Source organism: Bufo gargarizans, chromosome 5 (assembly GCF_014858855.1).
Source record: "Bufo gargarizans isolate SCDJY-AF-19 chromosome 5, ASM1485885v1, whole genome shotgun sequence".
In the NCBI taxonomy this organism is placed as follows: domain Eukaryota; kingdom Metazoa; phylum Chordata; class Amphibia; order Anura; family Bufonidae; genus Bufo; species Bufo gargarizans.
Window position 1 is genome coordinate 410,695,410 of NC_058084.1, and position 22,870 is coordinate 410,718,279.

Genomic DNA, 22,870 nt, shown 5'->3' on the forward strand with positions numbered 1-22,870 from the left:
ATCCTGACGGAACCCGAGGACATCAACTATTGCAAAGGCTTGGCCATGGTGAGACATAATAAAATGCGCCTCAGCTCAGTCTCCACCGCTATACAGAGAAGACGTTTTGTGTTTGTTAGGTTACAGAGTCTTGACTCCTGAGGTCTGGCAATCATTGAGAATTCACAAAGGTTTCAATAAGAGACGGCAAATCTTTTCATCAATCTCGGCTTCCTGCGTCTTTGCAGGAGGAAGCGTCTCTCAGTGCCTGTTGTTGTCAGAGGGGAAAAAAATATATAATTAATACAAATTCTAGGTCACTTTAAAAGGAAGTTACATTTTGTCACCTTGACAATAGGAAAGATTCGGTAAGCGAGAATGAGCTCACAAGATCGCTGAAACATCCGGCTGCGCTTGGCAATTTGTCATCTTACACCTCTAGTTATTCCGCTTCATAGACCGAGACATGATTCATACGTCTTAAAATTTAGGTGAAAGAAATTAATATGAGGATTAAAAAATAATAATAATCAAAAGGAAAGAATCTATTTTTCATGTTGCATTAAATAATCCTCTTCATATAAAGGCGAGTTCAGATCAAACATGGACATTGTTTCGAAAGAAACTGGATTAATGATTTGGGACCAAGGAAAAGAGTTCAAAGTCGTCACAGTTTCCCCTTCAGCATTTTCAGCTTTAATTATTTTTTTCCCTCTATGACTATAACTACCTGCTGCTACTTTGTAACTTTTATGTACGACATATATTCTCCAATTCATTTTTAATCTGTGTTTTTAATTTCATGTAGCTACTTTCTCAGCACGGAAGACTCCCCTACTCGCAGGCATTTATACAGGTATATAGTCTTTGATCATTTACGCTGTGCTGTGATATTACTGCAGGGCATTATTTTTGGATGTCGTATTTTGGAAAGTAGTGTGGATAATGTTCCCATCATTAACAGAGATGAATTGTATGGTGTCATGCCGTTTTCAATCGCTATAGAATAGTTTATGCCGCCCAGATAAATTTTTAATAGCGGCTTTATATGGAATGGATGTGTACATGAAGCAGTGTGTGCCAGTCAGGCACCATAAAGCATTATAAAAAATTTAAGATTCTACAGCAATTTTTATTTTTAGAAAAATCTGATTAATAATGGAGAATGGCAAGCTTTGACTATTGACAAGCTACTTCTTCCCTTCCCTGCTGGTAGTACAGTTTAAATCTAGAGTCAGCAGATTTGTACCTTTGGCTGTTACATGTGCGCTTGACCGCTGAAGGCGTCTCTGTTGGTCCCATGTTAATATGTGCATGCACTGCTGAGAAAGATGAAGTTGTAATGTATTGCATCTGTTGCCATTGCACCTAGAGCCTCTGCTCTCTCAGTAACTGCCATGCTCTCTGCACTTCGATTGACCGGACAGGAATTGTAAATCACACCTAACCATATCAATCAAAGTGCAGAGGGTGCAGCAGTTGACAGAGAGTGCAAAGCCTCTAGGAGTAATGACAACGCCCCCGTTGCTCCTAGAGGCTCATTTGCATATAATGAAACATCATTTTTCTCAGCAATGCGGGCACAAATGAACATGGGACCAACACAGATGCCTTCCGCTGCCAAGTGCACATGTAACAGGTCAGCCAGTTGCAGGGGTACAAATTTGCAGACAGATGCCTTTTAAGGCCCCTTTACACAGCTTAACACAGTTTTTGGGAAGAATGATTTCTAAGACTACTTGCTTCTGATAATTGGCCTTTGTAAAGGTGCAGAAGATTGATTTTGAATGAGCAATACTTGTCCGATGAAATTGTTTTTGCTGCCAGCACCAAAATCATTCTGGGCAGCTGATTGTGCTGTGTAAACAGGGATCTGCTGCCCCGAAATAATGATTCTCTATGGGGACGAGCAATCACCGATCGCTCATCCCTGTCTGGAGCAGATTGCATTGCTGCAAGTAAATACTGATTTCACTTCCTCTGATGAGTAGGCAATTACCGTATCAGCGATGCATGGTTTGCTCCTGGTAATTGCCTTCTTGGTAGTCCTATGGAAGCTCGTAATTAGTATGCAGAAGACTATATTACAGCTGTGCTTTATCTGGAACTGTGTAGAGTTTCCATAGAGGTACAGTCCCAGAGTCTTCTACCATACCTCTGTATTCCATTGTCAGATTTGATAGGAATGCATCATAAAGAAAAATTTCTGATGGATTGCAGTGGACTTTATATGTATGGAGCTATTCTCCCCTAAAAAGCAATGCACATGGGCTCCACAGTGTAACACAGTTGACAAAGGCATTACAGGTTCCAAGTGCCGCCGGGTAGATGGCAATTTGTGAATGAGCCCTTAAGAATAAAAAGGATACCCCTATAAAAAGTATTTTTAACCTATCCACACGGCCACTAAGACCTTCCACACACCAGAGAATGAGGGGTTCTCAAGTTCCCTCTCTGATTGGAGCAGTAATGTGGATGTCTGTCCAATGCTCTATTCACTTCCTTTGGGCTGACTGACACTGTCTACGTTGGCACTAGAGACATGATAGCAACAGTGGGCCAACATAAGCATCGCATGGGTCCAACCTTTGAAGGTTACATATTCTTTTTGTGGGAAAACCCATTTAAAAGGGTTGTCCAGGATTTTAATATTGATGGCCTATCCACAGGGCATCAATATTTGATTGGAGGAGGGGGGGGTCTGGGTTTCAGAGTAGTTCCAGTGCCAGGAGTCAGCGCCATTACTACACAGCTCAGTCCATTGAGTAGCAGATGGAGCTGGTAACGGCAGCCCTGCTCCCAACAAAGTGAATAGGAGCAGTGCCGCAGTTACCGGCTCTGTCCACTATACTGATTGTGGGGCTGTGGAGCGTCTGACACCTGCTGATCAGTTTTATAGTTAGCACAGGGAGTCACCATCAGATTTAGCCTCATTTGGTCAGGACCTTCCGCTTTTTTGGCCAACTCTTAATAGTCTATTGAATTAATCGGTTCAGTTTAGATTTTATATAACATGTAGTTAACTTATCTGTCCAGACTTTGCATTTACAGAGCTATGCTGTATTTTTTTATGATTCAGGAAAGTAATTGGGTTATCGATACTTTGCTATACGCTTGTCTTAGTTATTTGTTTTTTTTCCTTGTTGCATCAGTAATAGCGGCTTTTCGTACTGCGAACTGAGACTGATACACTTTGCTAATTATTTTCTTTGCAGTACTAACACCAATGGGAGCTTCAACAGACAGTGCATCTCGTGCTTATTGATTGAGAACTGTACTTATGTCAGCGCCTCGTTCAGTCACACTCTGGAGTATTTCTTGCTGAAATGTGAAGGTATTATAGCCAGAGCAATACACTAACCTGCCTTCTGCAGTGATTAATGGTGCTATATGTGATCAGATAATATTCCATAAATCCTTTGCATGATGATGTTTTTAAAGAACCATTAAACACAGAAGAAAGCAGTTCATTTTTTTTTTCTTAAGCCTTGGTATTAACTATTAACTGTACAATATAACTCTCTTCTTTGGTGATTTTCCTACACCTAGAAAAGAGGCATATTCACAAGTTGTGTTTAATGGGGTTCACCGGGAATTAAGAAAATAAAATTAATGAAAATACTTAAATATTACTTTATTATAAGTATATTCCCAGATGCCTTTCATTAGTTATAATGGCTCGTTCTGTCTAAGGAGCAATCATTAGGAGAAATAAAATGTCCGCTGTCCTATTAGTACACACAAAACCTGTCCTAATCACACAGGAGGGCAAGTTACTTCAGAACACTGAGCTAAAGAGCTGCCTCATTCTCCTCTCTGCTCTACTTGTCAGGGATTATAATCCTGAATACAGCTGATAAGATCTTCAGCTGAATCTCTTTAGGAATGGAGTTCATGAGGAGACATGAAGTAAAGAGAGGAGGTGGGGATGTGGATAATAAGCAGCAGAACTTGTCTCCATTACCACAGCCCCACATTACCACACTCTGTCCTGTCCGTCCTCTCTGTACTTAATGTTCATAGCACATGACAATTTCTTTCTAACAATGCTAGAACCAGTTCTTTACCTCACATGGACCCAGAGCCATTTTTGGTCACCTTGCCTCCCAAATAATATCAAGTGATCGAAACTTTGTATGTACCTTAAAATTGTATTAATGAAAATGTCAACTCATCCTGAAAAAAAAAAGCCCTAATAGCCTTTTTGACATCATAGAGGGTATTGTCGTCTACTGGGGAAAAATTATGTAAAATGAAATATTTGAGACAAAAACTACATATAATTGAACTACAATGTAAATTTTTCAATTTGTGTCCCAATTTTTCCAAAATTCTATAAAACCCCTGTGGGTTCAAGCCAATCACTATACTACATGGTAAAATTTCTTGAAGGGTTTACTTCCCAAAGTGGCATCTCCTATGGGTACCTCAGGGTCTCTTCAAATGCAACATGGGGCCCAAAAATCTGCAGAATTAAGGTAATCAATATTGAAGTTTATTTTACTGCTAACCCTACAGGACAAAATTAAGATTAAAATGGAATTTCTGCGAAAAAAACAAAATTTTTAAATTTCACCTTGCTTTAATTCCTTTGAAACACCTAGAGGGTTAAAGTTTCTAAATTCATCTTTTTAGGATGTTGGAAGGCTCTAAATTTTTGACGCAATTTTTCAAATTGTCAAGCAAATTTCAAAATTTGGCATTTATAAAATGATGCTAGCATAAAAGTGATTGTTTATTAATAACTATTTTGTGAACTGTCTTAAAAGCTGATAAATTAAAATTTATTACTGACAAGATGATGTGTCATGAAAAAAACATTCTCAAAATCGCTTGAATAAGTAAAAGCATTCCAAAGTTATTACCACATAGAGTGACATCAGATTTCCAAAATTAGGCTGTGTCAGTAAGGTGTCTGAAAGGGGTTAAGAAAAATCATATAGCTAGTAATAAAGTCACAAAGTACAAGCACAATACAAGTGCAATAGATATAGTCAATAAAGGTAAACATGAACACAGTGCAAGCATAATATCCAAATGAATCAAATTTTGTCCCAACCATGACACTAGAAATGTTGTGCAGCAGACTCCGATGTCCAGAACATGCTCTCAGTAGAATGTTTAAAAAGTTCTTACATAAAGGGGCTCTCCCATGAAAAATATTTAACTATTTTAAAACCAGCACCTGGACCTGAATATTTTGGTATTTGCATGTAATTAAAAAATGTAGTATAGCCACTCAGTTATTCAATGAAATGTATCTGTGTAGCGCCACCTGCTGTTTGCTCTTTTTTCAATTTCCCTCTCCACCTCACTGAGGTGGATGCAGATGCTCAGTTCCATCCTGTAAACGCTACGAACACCTTTGATGGCAATTTGCTTTATTAGATTGTACTCATTTTAAGCTAAAAATATATTTTTTTATATTGGTCTTTATTAAAAATATGGCATCCTTTTTTCTGTACAGAGCTGGGATGCTCTAGTAGCACCCTTTGGATTTTCTGTCTTTCCCATCAGACCCAGAGAAGTCAGACTCTTTATTTCTGCTCTCTGACCTTATAAACACTCAATATAGCTCAGTTCTTATCTTACTGATAATAATGTGGCTGAAATAAGTGTTTGTGACCTCTCAGTAGTTTAGAAATTAGGTTTATTAGATGACCGGCACAAAGTGAAAGTACAAGTCACACAGCTAGAAAAACTGTTAACCCTTTGTGACAGGACAGATCAATATTTTTTAATAAAGGCCAATTGAAAAAATTATTTTTAACCAAAAATTAGTAACATGTAATCATAATTTTTTTTTGCCTCCAAAGGTGCACGTAGCCTTTAAAGGGAGTCTGTCACCACATTTTAGCATGTTAGACCGTTAAAATAGGGTTATGTGATCCAGCCAGAACATAAAAACGGTACCTTTGTGGTAGAAAACGGACTTTTCAATTTGCAGAAAACGAACTTATAAGATTATCTTCTGAGCCCTCTCAAGTGCCCAGGGCGGTCTCTCAATCCTCGGAGCCCCAGGCAGGCACCTCCTAAACGGCTGATAACTCCACCCTCCGTGCGCCTCTGCCCGCCCGTTTACTCCCCTCCCCTGTCCCTTTCCACTGTGGCTGTGCGGTACAAATCGTAGCGGGCGCATGCGCAATGCGATGCCCACTCCTGGCAGGGCATCGCAATACCTATTGCGCATGCGCCCGCTACGATTTGGACCGCACAGCCGCAGTGGAAAGGGACAGGGGAGGGGAGTAAACGGGCGGGCAGAGGCGCACGGAGGGCGGAGTTATCAGCCGTTTAGGAGGTGCCTGCCTGGGGCTCCGAGGATTGAGAGACCGCCCTGGGCACTTGAGAGGGCTCAGAAGATAATCTTATAAGTTCGTTTTCTGCAAATTGAAAAGTCAGTTTTCTACCACAAAGGTACCGTTTTTATGTTCTGGCTGGATCACATAACCCTATTTTAACGGTCTAACATGCTAAAATGTGGTGACAGACTCCCTTTAAAGGGGTTCTCTGGGAAAGATAAAAGTGAAAATACTGAAAAAACATGTTCCTATAAATAAACTCTTAAATGTCTTTAATTATTTATAACGGCTCCTTTAGTCTAGGGAACAATCAGTCAAGTAGCTAAAATGGCTGCTCTCGGATTTATGATCATAAAATGACAGGCTGAGGTGTTTTCTAAAGACGCTCCTCTCCAACAGCAGCGCGTCTGCTCCTCATTCCAACCCTTCAGTCTCCGGGTACAGGATGAGGTAAACTGCTTTCTGAAGCACAGGGACACAGCGGAGCAGTTATCTCAGCTTTCATCCGCACATAATATACAGCTTCACAGTGCTGAGACCGGCCGTCCTGCAGTGTCATGAGAAGGACGGATTTTATGATCATAAATCCGAGAGCAGCCATTTTAGCTACTTGACTGATTGTTCCCTAGACTAAAGGAGCCGTTATAAATAGTTAAAGACATTTAAGAGTTTATTTATAAGAACATGTTTTTTCAGTATTTTCATTTTTATCTTTCCCAGAGAACCCCTTTAACTACCACCAACTGCAGAAGAAAAGACATGCCCCTTAAGCTGATAGCTTGAAATAAATCTAGTAGAGCATTTGGAGCCTTGAATAGGGATAGCTGTGGACCAACTTGAGGTACAGGGCTGGTTCTACTTTTCTTAGAAAAAGATTGTCATGTGCTATATGATATTTGATTTTCTTTGTTTTTTTTTTTACATTAATCATGGAAGAACCCTTAGTATTGAATTATGTCATTAAAGCACCATACAGCTGATTAAAAGGAACCAAGCCAGATCATGATATTCCGGTCGTGTAGTAAATGTTTCACCTGTGTGGAAGGTGAAATTTTACATATATATAGTGAGGATTCGCTCTGGTAGGCAGGGTAACCGGACGCAGAACAGAGGCAAAAGAAACTGTTTGTAAAACAAAACTTCAGTGTTTATTCACACAGGAGAGAAAAAAACAAAGCAACATTTCAGTCTCAGTGTTTGTTCACACAAAGAAAAGTCCAAAGCACGAGTCACCTTGTTAGCAGGCTCTTTCAGTTTCCACAACAGGCTTTAGGGGGCCTGTTTCCCCGCATGCGGCTCTCAGCCCTCCAGTACGGCACCATGCCTCAGATTCCAAGACAGAGATTTTGATCTGAGCCCAGCTGCCTATTTAATGGACAGCCAGGTGCTGCCAAAACCCGGAACGGCGCTTAAACTCCGGTCTGGTATTTGATCTCACCTGGCTGGAAATCAGCCCAGCCGCCCATGTTGGGAGGAAAATACCTGCCTTCCCAAACAAAACCCCTTACTATGTCACAATATATAGACAAACAATAACACTGGGCAGCACAGCCGTTTCAATATGTAGATATGGAGTGCCAGCAGCTGTGGGGGCGATCCACCTCCAAATAATCAATAAACTCAAAAATTCCACGGCACATCAAGGGCGTAAAATCTGAATAGTTTCCTTTTATTCACCAGGCAGCAACATTTCGGTCCACCTGCTGGAACCTTGCTTGAGAAAGGTTCCAGCAGGTGGACCAAAACGCCGCCTGGTGAATAAAAGGAAACTATTCAGATTTTTCGCCCTGGATGTGCCATGGAATTTTTTCATATATATATATATATATATATATATATATATATGTATAGTTATTAGTGGCATAAACATGTGAAGTGATTTCTTATGAACAACCATACCCTATTGTGGCATCTGCTTAACAGTCTGTCCCCATGAAATATCATAAAACAGGCCGTACCTTCTTGCGTGAAGCAGCTAAGATTGTCATCACGAGATAAAAAAATATATATATTTAAAACATTAGCTGTGCCTCAACAAAACTAATGTGCGCCTGTTATTTGTAGGATAATATCTTCACTATGAGAACTTCGTGTATCAAATATAAATTATTCATAAGGTAACAAATAAAGAGATCTGCAATCGGCAAATAGATACCACGCTTGCCAATTATCTTAGTTTTGCAGGGCGCTCTCTTCTCAGTTCATCTCGCTGGCAGCTGCTCTTTTAAATCATTCATCAATGTTTAAGAGGCGCACCATGGACATGGGCACCAAACGTCTGAATTTTCTTTGTTCACACGCTGGGAGTTTAGCTTGAGGAATACAATTATCAGCTACATAGACCCAAGAGAATACAGAAGAGGTGTCACACAAATGAGTGTTTAGTCCTATAATGCATTTTTGTACTCAGCATATTTTTCTCGAAGATGTTGGCATTTGTTTCCTTCTTATGCTTTGTATTTACATGTTACCTACAGTAAAGCGCAAAGCCAGATCCTAGTAAATTGAAATGTAGATGTAGACAACCTAGTAGAGAAATACTGTGTATCATAAATTTAGAGCAGAAACATTAGGTTATGGATAGACTTCATGAATTTCAGGGCGGGGTGAATAGGTGGAGTAGGCAGCTGCCTAGGACAATATTTTGAGGGGATTGCAATTTATGGACTTCAGAAAAGAACCCACAGCTTCAGTAGGCAGAACATGGATCAGGAACCCCCCATTCTTGAAATTGGTGCGGATACAAGAGGTGGAACCTGCAATCTATCATATATTTATGGCATATCCTGCAGATATGCCATATATGTCTAATATGAGAATAGCCTTTTGATAGTCATAATATGAATATTGTCTAAGAAACTTCAAGCACAAGGGTAACTACACATATTTAGTATTATACAGTGGAGTTAAATGATTATGACCACTTCCTACTTCTCAAGTCGGCAGATTGTAGCTTATGAACCATGTGTGGTGTGAGATAGGCTGTCTGCACACTTATCCCTCGTTGTTGTTATGAGTTAAAAGGGCAATTTATCAGTGTTGCAAAAAGGGGTGATTTCTTTGGCTTTTAGGCCAAGAGTGGCAGTATTTCTGAACTGTATTTGTTCATGTGCTGCTGTGGTGAAAGTCTATTATTGTCATGGAACCATGAACCAGACGTACAACAGAGATAGGTGGAATAAGAAGGCTTTATTGAAAATCAAGCCGTAGCTAAAGTCCAAACGGATGGCTAAACTGAAGCAGGGTCTTGCGTAGACGGAGGTCAGGAACCAGGAGGGTAGTCAGACGTAGCCAGGATCAGGAACCAACGGGGTAGTCAGACGAAGCCAGGATCGGAAACCAACGGGGTAGTCAGACGAGGCCAGGATCAGGAACCAGAAGCAGCAGCAGTCTTTGAAGCATGTGCACACAGGAGGACCAAGCAAGGAACTGAAGCCACAGACCTTCTATATATATGAGCTAGGCATCCAGCTCCTCCCAGTGGGAAGGAGGAGCCGCAGGGTGGGAGGCTACAAGAAACCCAGAAACCAAGATGGCCGCCAGCACATGTCAAACGAAGGAGAACAGTGAGAAGGTAAGACCATGACAGTACCTCCCCCTCAAGGGCCCCTCCTCCGCGGAGTAAGGAACGGTTTCAGAGGGAAGCGTGCGTGGAAGGCTCGGAGCAACGCAGGAGCATGGACATCTGTGGAGGGAACCCAGGAACGCTCCTCTGGACCATAACCACGCCAATGGACCAAAAACTGCAACCGACCGCGGACCAGGCGTGAGTCCAGGATATTGCTCACCTCATATTCCTCACGATTGCCCACTTGGACCGGACGGGGCCGAGGAACCGAGGAAGTGAAACGATTACACACCAATGGCTTCAACAGGGAGACATGAAACACGTTGGAGATCCGCATGCCAGGAGGAAGCGCAAGGGCATAGGCTACCGGGTTTACCCTGTGAAGCACTCGGAAGGGACCAACAAAGCGAGGCGCCAGCTTGGGAGTGGGCACTCGAAGGTTGAGGTTGCGGGTGGACAACCATACACGGTCTCCGACCTGGTAGGAAGGAGCGGGCGCTCGTCTGCGATTAGCCTGGAGTCTCTGGCGTTGCGCAGAGACCTCAAGGGACCTCTGGATCTGTACCCAAGAAGTACGTAGGACGGAAAGGTGATCCTCCACAGCCGGAGTATCCTGGGGAGAGAATACCTCCGGTAACACGGCAGGTTGGAACCCATAATTGGCCATGAAGGGAGACGTCCCAGAGGAAGAGTTCACCGCCGTGTTCCTGGCAAACTCAGCCCAAGGCAGGAGGTCAACCCAATTGTCTTGGTGATCGGAGACATAGCAACGAAGGAATTGCTCCAAGGCCTGATTGGATCGTTCTGCGGCCCCATTGGACTGAGGGTGGTAGGCCGAGGAGAAAGAGAGATGAATCCCCAACTGGGAGCAAAAGGCGCGCCAGAACCTGGACACAAACTGACTCCCCCGATCCGACACAATCTCCTTGGGCAAACCGTGCAACCGGAAGACCTCCCTGGCAAAAATCGAGGCCAACTCTTGTGCAGAGGGTAACTTCTTGAGAGGAACACAGTGGCACATTTTGGAAAACCGATCCACAATCATGAGAATGACCGTATGGCCTCGGGATGCAGGAAGGTCCACAATGAAATCCATCCCCAGGTGTGACCATGGACGCTCCCCGGTGGCTATGGGTTGCAAAAGGCCCAACGGAAGGTGCCGAGGGGACTTACTCTGGGCACAAACGGAGCATGCCGCTACATATGCGGCGATGTCGGAACGTAGAGAAGGCCACCAGAACAGACGTGAAACCGCCCAGGACAGCTGATTCTTTCCAGGGTGCCCCGCGGCCTTGGAGTTATGGTAGGTTCGCAACAACCGAGTGCGCAACTCCTCAGGCACAAAACATCTGCCGTTGGGTCTCCCAGAGGGAGCACCAGATTGAGCCGCCAAAATCTGCTCACCCAGAGGAGAGGTCAGGCTGGTGCGAATAGCAGCCAGGATCTGATTCGGGGGTATGACCGTAGTCGGAATCGACTCCTCCCCGGACAGCTCGGAGTACTGCCGTGATAAGGCATCCGCTCTGATGTTCTTGGAGCCGGGTAGGTAGGAGACCACGTAATTAAAACGTGACAAGAACAGAGCCCATCTGGCCTGACGTGGTGTCAATCTCTTGGCCTCAGAGAGGTAGGTCAGATTCTTGTGGTCCGTCAGGATGAGAACCGGAACCACCGAGCCCTCGAGCAAGTGCCTCCATTCTTTAAGGGCCTGCACGATGGCCAATAACTCCCTGTCACCAATCTGATAGTTGCACTCCGCGGAAGACAGTTTCCGGGAGTAAAACCCACAAGGAAGCAGAGGACCCTCTGGTGTTCTACGCTGAGACAGGAGGGCGCCTACTCCCGTCTCAGACGCGTCCACCTCGAGGACAAAAGGCAACCCAGGGTTGGGATGCGACAGAATCGGAGCCGACACAAAGGCGGACTTTAGAGCCTCAAAAGCTCGGATGGCCTCGAGCGGCCAGACCTGAGGATTACTGCCCTTCCTGGTCAGATCCGTGAGAGGCTTGGCTAGCATGGAAAAGTCCCTGATGAACTTCCGATAATAATTGGCGAAGCCCAAAAAGCGCTGCAGGGCACGAAGCCCACTGGGCTGGGGCCACTGTAAGACAGCCGAAACCTTCTCAGGATCCATGGAGAACCCCTCAGCGGAAATGATGTAACCTAAGAAGGTTACCTGGGATCGGTGAAATTCGCATTTCTCAAGCTTACCGAACAGCTTGTTCGATCGTAAGCGTTGCAACACTCGTCTGACATCCAGAATGTGGGCCTCCATGGATGCAGAATATACCAAGATGTCATCCAAATAGACCACCACACACTGCTGCAACAGGTCACGGAAAACATCGTTGATGAATTCCTGGAAGACTGCGGGCGCATTGCACAACCCAAAGGGCATAACCAAGGATTCATAATGACCGGTCCTGGTGTTAAACGCGGTCTTCCACTCATCGCCCGCCTTGATCCTTACCAGGTTATATGCCGCCCTCAGGTCGAGTTTGGTAAAGACCGTGGCCCCTTTGAGGCGATCGAACAGCTCGGAAATCAAGGGTATCGGGTAAGCGTTCTTGATCGTGATGCGATTGAGACCCCTGTAGTCGATGCAAGGCCTCAACTCACCGCCCTTCTTTTTCACAAAGAAAAATCCAGCCCCTGCCGGGGACGAGGATTTGCGAATGTGTCCGCGTGAAAGCGCCTCCCTCACGTACTCCTCCATGGCCTCATTCTCCGCTACCGACAGTGGATAGACTTTGCCACGAGGAGGAACGGCACCAGATTGTAACTCTATGGCACAATCGTATGGGCGGTGCGGAGGTAGGGCAACCGCACGCACCTTATCGAATACATCCCGGTACTCCTCGTATTCAGGAGGCAACAGAGAGTCCGAGGAAGTACACAGCAACTTGACAGGCCCATGGATGCAACTAGCCCCACACTGCGGTGACCACGAGAGGATCTCGGCCGATCTCCAATCGAAAGTCGGATTATGCTTCTGGAGCCAGGGGTACCCCAAGACCACCGAGTAGTGTGGAGACGAAATAACCTGGAGACAGACCGACTCTCTGTGAACGGCACCAATGGCCATCCCCACTGGAAGGGTCTCCTGAGTCACGTGTGGCGGCAGAAGGGGTCTGCCGTCTATCGCCTCAAGAGCCAGTGGGGAACCTCGAGGCTGCAGAGGAATGGAATTGGCGGCGGCGAACACACTATCAATGAACAAGCCACCAGCACCAGAGTCCACCAACGCCTGGGTCGTCACCGAGCCCCCGACCCAGGAGAGGACAACAGTAATCAGTGGTTTGTCAACACGGGAAACCGGGGACGAGGAGACTCCACCCAAGATCTGCCCCCGACAGGATCTCAGGTGCGAGCGTTTCCCGGACGGTTCGGGCATGCCAACCGAAAATGCCCACCGAGACCACAGTACATGCATCGGCCCTCGCGTCTCCGGAGTACCCTCTCCCCCTCGGACAGGCGAGCAACCCCCAGCTGCATGGGTTGACCCCCAGACCAGTCATCCCCAGGAGGCGTGGGAGGAGAGGGAGGCACGGGTGGGACAGCAAACGTAGGCGCCAATCTGTTAGAAGGCCTCCGCAGGCTCTCCTTAAAGGAAGGTCTCTCCCTGAGTCTGGTGTCAATCAAAATCAGGAAAGAAATAAGGGACTCGAGCTCCACTGGTAGGTCCTTGGCTGCAATCTCATCCTTCAAGGCATCCGAGAGACCATGAGAGAAAGCAGCGACCAGAGCCTCATTATTCCAGCCCACCTCTGCTGCCAGGGTACGAAACTCAATGGCGTATTCAGCTACGGATCGTGAACCCTGTCTGATGGACATAAGGAGCTTCGCAGCAGAGGCAGCACGAGCCGGCACATCGAATACCTTCCGAAGAGAAGCAACAAAACCGGAAAACTCGGCAACCACCGGATTGTTGTTCTCCCATAAAGGGCTGGCCCAGGCCAAGGCCTTGTCCGAGAGCAGCGAGATCAAGAAGCCCACCTTTGATCTCTCAGTAGGAAAGGCATGTGGCAGCAACTCGAAATAAATGGCCACCTGGTTAAGGAAACCTCGGCACTGAGTTGGCTCTCCCCCAAAGCGCTGTGGAAGGGGGGCAGAACCGGTCATACCCCGAAACACCGCAGGTGCAGCAACAGGTGTCGGGGTAGACTCTGGCGCAACAACCGGAGCGGCAGTAGGAGCGGGCCCAGGAGCGACAACCGACCCATCGGCAACGGAAGCTAAATGAGCCGTGCGTTCAAGCAGGGTTTGTAACGCCACAGCGAACCGACCCAACAGGTGATCCTGCTGATCAAGTCTGGCAACCAGCGTAGGTAGCGAGGATGGCCCTGTACCGTCAGAATTCATGGCTTGGTCCTAATGTCATGGAACCATGAACCAGACGTACAACAGAGATAGGTGGAATAAGAAGGCTTTATTGAAAATCAAGCCGTAGCTAAAGTCCAAACGGATGGCTAAACTGAAGCAGGGTCTTGCGTAGACGGAGGTCAGGAACCAGGAGGGTAGTCAGACGTAGCCAGGATCAGGAACCAACGGGGTAGTCAGACGAAGCCAGGATCGGAAACCAACGGGGTAGTCAGACGAGGCCAGGATCAGGAACCAGAAGCAGCAGCAGTCTTTGAAGCATGTGCACACAGGAGGACCAAGCAAGGAACTGAAGCCACAGACCTTCTATATATATGAGCTAGGCATCCAGCTCCTCCCAGTGGGAAGGAGGAGCCGCAGGGTGGGAGGCACAAGAAACCCAGAAACCAAGATGGCCGCCAGCACATGTCAAACGAAGGAGAACAGTGAGAAGGTAAGACCATGACAATTATGAGTGGACAAATTGCACCGTTGTGAATAAACAACGTGGAAACTCCGAAGCACCACTTGCCGTTCATGTGAGAGATGAACCTTGGCTACGAAGAGGAGCAAGGGTGAACCGACATGAACCGGGAGGCTACCAGACTTGTTTCTAAAACAAGAGTTCAGAGAACCCTACTGTTTGGGGCTGCAAAGCAGATGAATGGTTAATGCACCTCTGTTAACGAATTTGCATCGGCAGAAAAGGCTTGAATTTTGTTAGCAGTATCAGAAATGAACCTCCACTGATTGGCAAAGGGTTGCCTTCTCTGGTGAGTCATGTTTTCTGCTTCATGGAACGGATGGACGCTGGCATGTCAGGAGAGAAATACCAGAGAATTAACCTTGAAAAAATTGCTAGAAGAACACAAGCTGGTGGTGGCAATGTTATGGTCTGAGGAATGTTTTTGTGGGATTCTATGGACCCACTCATCCATTTGGAAGGCAATCTTAACTGATTTTGGTATGAATCTATCCTTGCAGATCACATACACCCATACATGGTGATTGTCTTCCTTGGGGTGGATGAGATCTTCCAGCAAGACAATGTAACATATCACATGGCTAGAAATGTCCAACATTGGTTGGATAAGCAATTGACCAATACTTCCAAGTATTACCCTGGCCCCCTAATTCCCCAGACTTGACATCTGTGGGAGCACCTCAATCATTGTGTTCGCTCCGTGGATTCTCCCCCACACACCCTCCAGCAGCTTTGGGATCAACTGCCCTCAGCATACCTGGACCTTATGGAGTCACTCTCAGCACATCTAGCTGGTGCCCGTGCTGCACACAACGGTTACTCTGGATATTCACTGGTGATCATAATAATGTAACTAGACTGTGTATATCAGCACCAGTTTTTTCTGTTATCAACTCACCAGACATAACCCTAGAAGCAGAAGTCCATCCGGCCATGCATTGGACTCTGGTGAATAAACTAAGGGTAGCCTTAGCTTCCTACCACCAAGGTTTTGGAAGGCTGGTAGCAGTTTTGGAGTTTACTGGCTGTGGTCCGGATGGTGACCTTAGTACTTCCTAACATTATATTTGCTAGTTTGATTTATGAAGTGGCATAATAAACAAAACTGTGTTGCATAAGTGAACATGAGTCTTCATATAATTAGTATTGTAAAATGTTATTATATTTTTTATATTATTTTACACATATTAGTATATATTATATTACATTTTAGTTCAATATCACTAATATTTTTTCATGTCAAACTTTTTCAGGTCCAAGGGTTCCAGTTGTTACTATTCATAACACAACAGACAACCAAAGTAAGTAAAATATTGAAATAGTGCACTGTTTTATTGTTAATAATAAAAATAATGCTTACTAAGGTACAGCAAGCATGCACAGCTTCTGCATGCATAGGGACAGGTGAACAGAACCCCCACAGAAAGAAACTATAGATTTATGGCAATGTAGCTATAAAGAAAGGTTCTGGCAGGGATCTTCTACTTAGATTACTAGGTTACAATGCCTTTAAAAATCAGTGTAGTATGCAACAAAATGTCCCAAAAGTATTAGCTGAATCCTAGGCCTCATTCACTTATCATTAAATCCACACCCCTATCGGCTATGGGTCCCAAAGAAACTTTTTGAACACAACAGGGCATCATTAGACATTCAAGGGAGAGGAGTATAGGAGGCGAGAACTACAACTCTTAGTATTTGGCAACTTACAGAAGAAGAGAAACCACTAACCTCTCCTCCACACACAGCAGATAAGCTCCGTCACCTTACGTTCTGACATCCCATAGGTCCTTCACCACTTCTCCTCTGCACCGCTGAGCTCTCTCTTCATGGACTAGTCACATGATGATAACACTTATCTCTCTCCAGTGCTGAGCTATGTTGTCAATAAAATTGCGTCCCCCTCCCCCTTTCCTGTACGCAGTGCTGGACACAGAACGGAGTATGATTTCTGTCAGTGCCACTGTAGGGTATACATGCCAGGCCCCTCGTTGTCACAGGTGGCAGGAGCTGAAAGTAGGAAATTTGTGCTGACCCCACCCCTGTATCGGCCGCTACGGGGGTAGTTGCACTTCTGATAGTACATCTACTTTTATTCGCCTTGGAATTTTGTCTTGCCATTCTTGCACACACAGGACATCTTTAAGGTATAATAGCTTATTTGTGAATCAATGCGCATGTCATAGATTACAGTGACAACTTATTGACTACAAAAGGGATTGCCTTCGCTGGAACTTTAGGGTCCATTATTGTGCCAAATAATGGGCCCACTGGTGGATGCTTTGGTGCTCTGGTGGACCACCTCACCCTTTGTTATCACCTACGAACAGAAATATGGTCTAAAAAGATCATTATCAAGTTACATTACTTGTATGCTCACCTTTATTCACTTTGGCTAGAATTATTTTTGTCATTTTTCTTACGAATAAAACTTTTTGTAAACTAATAAAATATAGTAACATGTTGAGAAATTAAAATGCTATGTATAACATTGGTGATTAAAATTCTGACAAAGCGCTTGTCATACTGTAAAAATGCTGCTGTAAAAAGGATAGCTGTATTAAAGGGCGGATGCGTCTACGGTATAGCGGCATCTATGTTGTTTCCAGGGCAAATTGAATTATAAAGCTATTTTCTCACAAATACTTCTCATAATAAACCTAGCTGTTTTACAACATTCAATAAAGTTCTATTTAAGAAATAACATGTCTTTTTATACTCTGCTCACATTAATACATTTCTATGCAAATATTAACGGCACTTATAATACCACCATATCTTTTCATTATACTTTTCCATTGCTGACAGAATAACTTATTGTTTCTATTGTCTGGCCCATAAACACAATTCATGCTGTTTGAAAAATATTATTGTTGTATTCATTTATTTAGCTATTTTTCATTTTGGGTCATTATTTATTAATATGTACTACATTTTCTTAAAACTGTTTTTAAATTATTCATTATTTTGATGTTAAAGTATACAGTATATTCAGTAACAATGTAAACTACATTGCAGATTGTAATTATGCAATTAAGAGCAAAGGTATAAACAAGAAGTATAAATGCTGAGTAGAGGTTTAAAATAATTATATTGATAGAATTAACCCCTTAGTGACCAGCCTGTTTTGGGCCTTACTGACCAAGCATTTTAATTCCAAGAGCTATATCTTTTTTATTTTTCCGTCTATATAGCTTTATAAGGGCTTGTTTTTTCGGGGCAAGTTGAAGTTTTTAATGGCGCCATTTTGGGGATTCAAATAACTTTCTGATTAACTTTTATTAACTCTTTCTGGGAGGGAGATGGGAAAAACAGCAATACTGCCACTGCGTTTTTACATTATACATTTTACAGCGTTCATTTTTTGGTATAAATAACATAATATATTTATTCACTGGGTCAGTATGATTACAGTAATACCAAATACATATAGTTTTTTTTACGTTTTACTACTTTTTTGCAATAAACCCCTTTTTAAAATAAAAATGTTTTTGCATTGCCACTTCCCAAGACCCATAACTTTTTTATTTTTCTTTATATGAAGTTGTGTGAGGGCTTGATTTTTTCATTGGTATCATTTTGGAGTAAATGGCACTTTTTGATCGCTTGTTATTAAAAAAAATTCTGTGGCAACTAAGAATAAATTAGAAAATAGAAGAATGAGGGGGCACTCTCAAAAGGGGTCACTGGATATAGTACAAGTATTTATTAATATTTTAAGAACACACCCTTAAAATCATTAAAACATACATAAAACAAAATATGCAAAACGTCACTGGTAGTGATCCTAACATCAAACTCTAGATGTATAAATGGAAATGTATACAAAATATGTATCCCATGGAGAGTTCTATTGCACAGAGGTGTAGGATTAAATCCAATGACGTTAAGGCAGTAGTGATACAGTTAGTACCGGCCATGTGGCTCAATCCTGGTGGAGCGATGATAATGTTAATGTCCCTTTGTCCAATGTTCTGGACATACAGAGGTATGTGGCAAGTTGGAGACTGAACTCCAGTACTTACAGTCTCTTGTCGCTTGCGATATTCCGGCTTACCCTTCCTGGCTGGCTCTCCACAGCGTTGATTTTCCAGGCGGCCGTACACTCACAGTTTCCTACGTAGTGTACTCGGCCAAGACGTGGCGTCCCACGTGACCTGGTAGTCTAGGGTGCCGGCTAGACGCTAAGCTGACGTCACTGAACTGATGTTGGACTGACGTCACTAATATGCGACTTGTACTCCGGTTCCGTATATCAATGTCTCTAAAATGAAGAGCTTTCTTGTTCTTTTCAGAAATCCACGCTCACTCTGTCTCTGCCAGACGCGTTTCAGGGTCATACACCCCTTCCTCAGTGGCCAACTGAGTGAGTGGATTCTCACTCCTTATATATGGGTTTTTGCTTTTCCCACAATCCCACTTTGTAGGGCTTCTCCCAATACGTGGGATGGATTACATTGTTGCTTACTTGTATCACTATTCACAGCATAAAACATATTTAAATGAAAGTTATGACCATAAATAACATCCCATACATTTATTAACAATAAAAGCAGGTTCATGGAGAAGACTACACGGTTAAGATGACATTTAGGAAAGAACCGCATCAGAAACGCATCCAAAACGCAATCAATATAGACTGCGTCTTATGTGCGGTTCCGATATTTTGATACTTTACAGGGTCTCAAAATGGAACCTATCCATGTGTGTTTATTTTGGCATATGTTAGTTAATGGTTTTCTTGCCATATTCATTGATTGTATATGGGAGGAGCCTTCCAGTGGGGAGGGGAGTTCACAGCGCCGATAGTCGGCATACTGCGATGTCCCATCTCCACCGGACGACCCCCCAACCTTCACAGAAACCCAAACACCTCCATCTCGGCATTGAGGCCTCTGGGAACAATGGTGTCATATTCGAAGATTCTGCGGGATTCTTGTCTGGACATGTGTGCAATATGATTGCCCCCTCTCCACATTTTCTTGACCCTTTCTATAGCTGTGAATCTAAGGCTAGTTGGGTCACAGTTGTGTTGAATTTTAAAATGTTTCGATAGGGGGTGTGTCTCTAGACCTTTTTTAATATTTGCCACATGTTCCGCTACCCTCTTTTTCAGTGTTCTTTTTGTTCTACCTATGTACTGTTTCCTACATCCACATTCCAATAGGTATATGACGTCAGTTGAATCACAAGTCAAACATTCTCGTATTTCTAGACTAAAAGAGTTTACTGTAGATGTTACTGTGGTAGTTTTTTTGGGGAAATTTGTGATTTTACAATTTGCACACCTGCCACACTTAAAAAAACCATTTATTGTCAACCAATTATTTTTCGATTGTTTCTGGTTATCTTTGTTGACTTTAACAGTTGGGGCTACTTTCCCTGCCAAGCTGTTGGCCCTTGTATATGTTATCTTTGGTGTGTCACTCATGAGGGGCCCAACTAGCTTGTCATTCAACAGATGTCCCCAATGTTTTCGGATACTCCTTTCCACCACTCTCCCATATACAATCAATTAATATGGCAAGAAAACCATTAACTAACATATGCCAAAATAAACACACATGGATAGGTTCCATTTTGAGACCCTGTAAAGTATCAAAATATCGGAACCGCACATAAGACGCAGTCTATATTGATTGCGTTTTGGATGCGTTTCTGATGCGGTTCTTTCCTAAATGTCATCTTAACCGTGTAGTCTTCTCCATGAACCTGCTTTTATTGTTAATAAATGTATGGGATGTTATTTATGGTCATAACTTTCATTTAAATATGTTTTATGCTGTGAATAGTGATACAAGTAAGCAACAATGTAATCCATCCCACGTATTGGGAGAAGCCCTACAAAGTGGGATTGTGGGAAAAGCAAAAACCCATATATAAGGAGTGAGAATCCACTCACTCAGTTGGCCACTGAGGAAGGGGTGTATGACCCTGAAACGCGTCTGGCAGAGACAGAGTGAGCGTGGATTTCTGAAAAGAACAAGAAAGCTCTTCATTTTAGAGACATTGATATACGGAACCGGAGTACAAGTCGCATATTAGTGACGTCAGTCCAACATCAGTTCAGTGACGTCAGCTTAGCGTCTAGCCGGCACCCTAGACTACCAGGTCACGTGGGACGCCACGTCTTGGCCGAGTACACTACGTAGGAAACTGTGAGTGTACGGCCGCCTGGAAAATCAACGCTGTGGAGAGCCAGCCAGGAAGGGTAAGCCGGAATATCGCAAGCGACAAGAGACTGTAAGTACTGGAGTTCAGTCTCCAACTTGCCACATACCTCTGTATGTCCAGAACATTGGACAAAGGGACATTAACATTATCATCGCTCCACCAGGATTGAGCCACAGGGCCGGTACTAACTGTATCACTACTGCCTTAACGTCATTGGATTTAATCCTACACCTCTGTGCAATAGAACTCTCCATGGGATACATATTTTGTATACATTTCCATTTATACATCTAGAGTTTGATGTTAGGATCACTACCAGTGACGTTTTGCATATTTTGTTTTATGTATGTTTTAATGATTTTAAGGGTGTGTTCTTAAAATATTAATAAATACTTGTACTATATCCAGTGACCCCTTTTGAGAGTGCCCCCTCATTCTTCTATTTTCCCATTTTCTGCTTTGGGTCCTGAGGGTAGGACCGGAGGGCGAGCACCTATCCATACGCAACGGGGGTGAGCCGCTGTACGCATTACATTTTTTCCTAAGAATAAATTAGCAATTCATTTTATTTTATTTTTTGTTATTTTTTTACGGCGTTCACCGTAGGGGATAATTTACATTATATTTATGTTCAACACCAATATAAGAGCACTGGCCCTCAAGTAATAGCTGCGAGGTAGCTACAAAGTAGATAACCCCTAAAAATACACTACACAGCTACTAATCGTAGAAAACGAGTTTATTGCACAATTACCAAATATAATAAAATACATGTATATGTGGCTATACAGACACAGGACAAAAAACAAGGACTACATAAACTTTGTCAGTAAATAATTGCAGATAATCCCAAACACTCCCAGGCTACCTGCAAGAGAGAATCTCACTATACAGGTATATAAAGTGCACAGGGGAGAGAGTAACCAAGGGACAATCAACTGCCATTTGTATACTGACCAGTGTAGTCCAGGCCCTGCCGTGCGTTTTTACTGTTGCTTGCTCATGGGGTAAGGAGCCTGGGAGTGTTTATCTCACAGGTACAAATCTACTTTAAAGGGAATCTATCAGCAGTTTTGACCATCTTATACTGTTGACAGCACTAGTTAGGGGCTAGGGAGGGCAAGACAAACATACCTTTCATCAGCAGTGTAGTGTGAATTTGAACTTTTATTCTTGCAGGTTCTGTTCGTACATGTGCGATGAAGGCAGGGCTTGACTATGAAGTTCACTCTGCTCTATGTAATGGGCTGCTCATTGCTCCTCCCTCTGCTCTGAGTGACAGCTGTAGCATCCAATCAGGAGACCACTACCACTGTCAATCAGAGCAGAGAGGTGGGGTTTTGAAGCAGTCCAATACAGAGAACACTTCACACTGATGCTCCTACACTATGCACTAAAGGAGCAGAATCTGGCAGAATAAAAGTTCATATTTACAGGAATCCTGAATTAAATCACAAAATATGTTTGCACTGCTCTCCCCAGCACCTACTTAGTGCTGTCAGAAGTTTAAAATGGTCAAAACTGCTGACAGATCCCTTAAAGCAGGGATCAGCAGCCACTGGCACTCCAGCTGTTCTGAAACTACAACTCCCAGCATTCTCACTTCATTTCTATGGAAGTTACAAGAACAGACGAGCAAGTGTACATGCTGTGAGTGGCAGTTTCACAGCAGCTAAAGTGCTAAAGGTTGCTGATACCTGCCCTAAATCCTCATGCATGGCAGTATTATGACCTCTAACGGGTCTTAGACATCTGGCCTTTACTCAACGTCTGTACATCTCTGATTTTTCTTGTTTTCTGTCAGATTTCATAGTATGGAGAAGAACAGCCTATGTGCCACGTGCAGGAGGCTTTAGGAAGACTTTAGATGCTCTTGCTACTTCTACTTCTACATAGCTGTCTTCTGTCTGCGATTAGGGATGGATTTTATGGGCTAATTTTTTTTAGCTTGTTTCTCTCAAAAACAGCACCACATCTGTCTATGGATTGCATCTGGTATTGCAGCTC

General features: G+C 43.6%; 1 protein-coding gene across 2 annotated transcripts in view; it reads left to right on the forward strand.

The window, feature by feature from the left end:
* Positions 1–22,870, forward strand: part of DPP6 (dipeptidyl peptidase like 6) — a 1,705,234-nt gene that overhangs the window by 1,601,055 nt on the left and 81,309 nt on the right. For both annotated transcript variants that reach the window (XM_044293859.1, XM_044293858.1), the window contains exons 15-17: positions 788–835; positions 3,195–3,313; positions 15,943–15,990. In XM_044293859.1, the coding sequence (XP_044149794.1) occupies positions 788–835; positions 3,195–3,313; positions 15,943–15,990 (215 nt within the window). The remainder of the gene's footprint in view (positions 1–787; positions 836–3,194; positions 3,314–15,942; positions 15,991–22,870) is intronic.